The following is a 4,380-nucleotide window of genomic DNA, read 5'->3' as shown; positions in this document are numbered from 1 at the left end:
GTAATTCCGGCTACTTGGAAGGCTGAGGCGGAAGGATCGCCGGAGCCCAGCAGGTCGAGGCTGCAGTGGCCGGGAAAGAAAAGAAAAAGAAAAAGAAAGAAAGCAAATCTGGACACCCTCTGAGGTGTCCTGTGCAGCCTCACCAGGGCAACGAGGTGGCCTTTTATAGCATGTGCGTGCTGTGGAAATGATCTGTGTTATGCCAGAAGTGGAAGAACTGGATAACCTCTTGCAGCTCCCAAGATGGTTTGGACAACCTCACAATGGCAGAGGGGGCCTGTCCCACCCCCTGGGCTTTCACAGGTGTCCCCAACTGGGAGGTGGTGGATGAGAGGAGGTGCAGCACAACTCTATTAGGTGGAGAAGGTGGCCTGGACCACCTTGTAGAGACATGAAAAACATGATTTCTATGACTTCATGGGTGGCAGAAATGATCTGTACAACCCCCGGGGCAATGCTGTTGGCCTAGAATGTCTCATGAGTGGCAGAAGAAACCTCTGCTGTGTGAAGTGACAGAGGAGTGTCTTGCTTCTCTCTACCCATTTATTATTATTGCTATCCTTGTGATTATTATTATTATTATTTTTTTTTCTTGAGTTGGAGTCTCACTCAGTCACCCAGACTGGAGTGCAGTGGCCGCTCCCGGGGACCGCAGCCTCAACCTGCTGGGCTCCGGTGATGCTTCCGCCTCAGCCTTCCGAGTAGCCGGAATTACAGGCGTGCGCTACCACGCCCAGCTGATTTTTTGATTTATTATAGAGATGAGGTCTCGCTGCCCAGGCGGGTCTCGAACCCGTGGGCTCAGGCAATCCACTCACCTCAGCCTCCCAAAGGCGCGGGATTACAGGCTGAGCCACCGAGCCCGGTGTGATTATTATTTTATAGAGACAAAGTCCCACTGTGTTGCCCAGGCTGGTCTCAGACTCCTGGTTTCCCAAAGTGCTGGGATATTAGGCATGAGTCCCCGTGCCCAGCTCTCCAGCAGTTTGTGTCTTGGTGTCCCCGTGTTCTGGCAGGGCTGGGGGGCAGGGGACTCACCGGGCCTGGATGTCAACGCCCAGAGCCTCATCCTTAGGGTGGAAGAAAGTCTTGTTTGGAGTCAGCTGGACCTCAAAAGATGGGAGGACTGGGTGGGACATGGGCAAGAGGCACCCTCAGCACAGTGGCTTGTTCCCGACCCCCTCCCTGCTCCTTCCTCAGTGACTCTGGCCACCCCCAGGGGCTGGAATACATGGCACCCTGCTCGGCCCCAGGACAGGTGTTCCCTGAGACTTCCTTTCCACCTCCAGCCCTGTCCCAACACGTCTGCCCGGCCTGGCTTGGCCCGCCCACACCTCACCGTATTCCTTCACGTCGAAGGATGCCTTGAACCTCTGCTTGGTGGCACTTTGGTAGCTGGCTTCCATGGTCCAGGTCCCGAAACTGAGGGACACAAGGTTAGGAGGCCCACAGCCTCCCGGGAGAGGCCCACAGCCTTCTGCGCCCTCCCCCGGCCTCCCGGCCACACCTCACGAGCTCAGGGAGATGGAAGGAGTTGGTGAAGAAGCCATCTTTGGCCAGGAGACTCTGGCTGATCACAGTGACACCGTCTGGGTTCTGCGGGGGCAGGGCAGGGCTGGTGACTCCCTCGCAGAGGGTCCTGGCGGCCTCCGGTCCCCAGGAGTTCCCCAAACTCTACAGCCCCAGTGTCCGGATCCACCCCCCTGTCGGGAGAGGCCACCTTGATGTCCAGAGTGAATGTCTTGGTTACGGGGTCCATCTTGTGGTTCACAGTGAGCACCCGGTACTGGACTGCAGGGTGGGAGAACTCCGAGTTAGACAGAGGAAGAGGGGGAGAGGGAGTCTGGAGAGGGGGTGGTGGTCATAGAATCCTGGGCAGCGAGGAGACCTTGGGAGGTGAGGGGAAGATTTCAGGAGATGAAAGCATGTCTGACAGTGGGGCAGGTGGAGATAGAAGGCGGGGCCTGGCTGGGGCCCAGTGCCTCGGGGTTGTACCCAAGTGCTCGGGAGTGTAGATGGTCTTGTCCGTCTGGATGAAGATGTAGCCAGCATGGGGCACCACCAGCACCAACTTCTCCATGAATGAGGAGACCGAGGTGGGTGTCCAGGTTGCCTGGATGACAACATATTGCTTCCCTGGTTGTGGGGGATACACCAGGCTCTCGGGAACCTGCGGAGAGATGCCCATACTCCTCAGGATTTTCTGGGCCCTCCCTCCCTGGGAGCAAAGCCCTCCACCAGATCTTGGGAGAAGCAATGGAGTGAGAGCCTTCTGGCTCTGTCTATGGAAGCAAGGTCGCCATGTGCGGCTGTGCAGGTTGCTCACTGCACAACAGCACCCAGCTAAGGGAGGGACAGAATCTAGCTCAGGCTCCTAAAATGCCAGCAGAGGGCGCCTTTGTAATTCACACAGAGGTTTCATGTGACTAATGGTGGGTTCTTGGGGCTCAGGCTTGGGGAACTTTTGTTGTTGTTTTTAGAATGGGTCTCACTCTGTTGCCCAGGCCGGAGCACAGTGGCATGATCATGGCTCACCACAGCTTCAACTCTTGACCTCTTGGGCTCAAGCAATCCTCCCAAGTAGCTGGGACTACTGGCAAGTGCCACCACACCCACTAATTTTTGGATTTTTTGTAGAGACAGGAGCTTGCTATATTGCCTTGGTCTTGAACTTCTGACCTCAAGCGACCCTCCTGCCTCAGCCTCCCAAAGTACTGGGATTACAGGCGTGAGCCAGTGCGCTGGGCAGGACTTTTGACTTCTAGATGACCGGGCCACAAGAGGGGAGTAAGCATGTCCAGGTCCTGCATCCACCCTCCCGTGTCCCTCGTGGGGAGTCCCCTCAGAGTCTGCCCCTCTCCATCTCGCTGCTGACCCAGAGCCTTCCTGTGCGACCACTCTTCCTGGCCTGCCACCAACCGTCACAGGCGCCTGGTCCATGAAGTCATTTTCCGGGGAGAGGACGAGTTGCCTCCTGGCCACCACCGTCTTCCTCCTGGGGAAGTCCCACACTGTGAGGTTCACTGAGAGGGCCCCGGTGAGGGGCTGACTGGAGTCCGAGTGCGCCTGGACGTGGACATTCTCAGGGCTGCCGATCCTCAGGACGCGGGGTGTCACCAGGAGGTACCTGCCAGTGGACAAACACAGGGGCACGGGGGGACTTGAGCAGGGGAAGCCACGCAGAGAACAGGCAGAAAGTCACCCGGGCTCCCAGACTCACAGAGGTTCAGCGCCGGTGAGGGTCCCCCCCAGGAGAGCCAGCAGCAGCCCCAGGGCCCAGGGCACGTCCATGGCTGCAGACGTCTTTCCTCTCCTCTGCTCTGGCCTGTTTGCCTTGGCCAGCGCCGGCCGAGTTAATATCTAAACAGGTGCTGTGGGGGGATCCCGTAAACCCAGTGGGGGCGGGGTGAGGGTGGACCCTCCCGTGAGCCACCGGGTTCTTAGCCTCAATCTCCCCCCAGCAAGTAGCCGTGTGGACCCGGACACCGAGCTCAGGGCTTGGCTGGGACTGGCTGCGGGGAGTGGGTGGGGGCTGGAGGAGCTGTCCTCCAACGCGGCCTGGATAGGTCCTGCGCTCCCCCACCCCCTCGTGAAATTGACAAGGCAGGGCAGCGTTGGGGCACGGGCAGTGCCAGCCTCTCCGCCGTTTCCCAATCCGGCCACGAACAGCCAAGGCATGGGGCCGAGTGGCCCCAGGACCCGCTGTGGTGGAAACTTCCGAGAAGTTCATGGGTCATGGGTCAACGTCCTCTTCCTGGGCATCTGGTCCGTCCCCGGCAGGGGCTGCTTGGTTTTCTCCTCCTCACAGGAGACAGGCTGGGTCAGTCGTGACCATTGTCCTTTGTTCCCAAATCAGGTCAGGCTCTCTGGCTCCTTTTTCCAGCGGGAAAATTATACCTCTGAAACCAGGGAAGGAAAAACATTGTGCTTGACACATTCCTGGATGAAGGCTTTCTCTGTCCCCAAATAAGCTTCACAGTCTGTTAAAGAGAATGTCAGGCCGGGCTTGGTGGCTCAGCCTGTAATCTCAGCACTTTGGGAGGACGAGGTGAGGGGACTGCCAGGGCCCGCAGGTTCGAGACCTGTCTGGGCAACTTGGGGTGACCTCGTCTCTGCAATAAAGCAAAAATTAGCTGGGGGTGGTAGTGCACACCTGTAGTTCTGGCTACTTGGAAGGCTGAGGTGGAAGGATTGCCTGAGCCCAGCAGGTCGAGGCTGGGGTGGTCGTGAGCATGCCACTATACTCCAGCCCAGGCGATAGAGTGAGACTCCAGCTCAAAAAAAAAAAAAAAAAAAAAAAGATAGAATGTCAAGCTGGCTTTGTGATGTCTGCCTCTAAGGAGTCTGGACTGGGTACGGTGGCTCACTTGTAATCCCAGC

At 57.8% G+C, this 4,380-nt stretch overlaps 1 protein-coding gene across 1 annotated transcript in view; it reads right to left on the bottom strand.

Annotated features, from left to right (window-relative positions):
- Positions 1 to 3,730, bottom strand: part of LOC103260545 (complement C3-like) — a 36,197-nt gene extending 32,467 nt beyond the window's left edge. The window contains exons 1-8 of the mRNA XM_021712404.1: positions 3,434 to 3,730; positions 3,221 to 3,360; positions 2,920 to 3,127; positions 1,996 to 2,170; positions 1,679 to 1,791; positions 1,508 to 1,596; positions 1,340 to 1,422; positions 1,039 to 1,126 (exon numbers count right to left, since the gene is read on the bottom strand). Coding sequence (XP_021568079.1) covers positions 1,039 to 1,126; positions 1,340 to 1,422; positions 1,508 to 1,596; positions 1,679 to 1,791; positions 1,996 to 2,170; positions 2,920 to 3,127; positions 3,221 to 3,360; positions 3,434 to 3,730 — 1,193 coding nt within the window. The remainder of the gene's footprint in view (positions 1 to 1,038; positions 1,127 to 1,339; positions 1,423 to 1,507; positions 1,597 to 1,678; positions 1,792 to 1,995; positions 2,171 to 2,919; positions 3,128 to 3,220; positions 3,361 to 3,433) is intronic.
- Between the last annotated feature and the right edge of the window lie 650 nt (positions 3,731 to 4,380).

The sequence above is a fragment of the Carlito syrichta genome, unplaced genomic scaffold (genome assembly GCF_000164805.1).
Source record: "Carlito syrichta isolate Samal-C Ts95f unplaced genomic scaffold, Tarsius_syrichta-2.0.1 Scaffold303236, whole genome shotgun sequence".
NCBI classification, from domain to species: Eukaryota; Metazoa; Chordata; class Mammalia; order Primates; family Tarsiidae; genus Carlito; species Carlito syrichta.
Note: the sequence above shows the minus strand (reverse complement) of the source record. Positions and strands in the feature narration are given on the sequence as shown.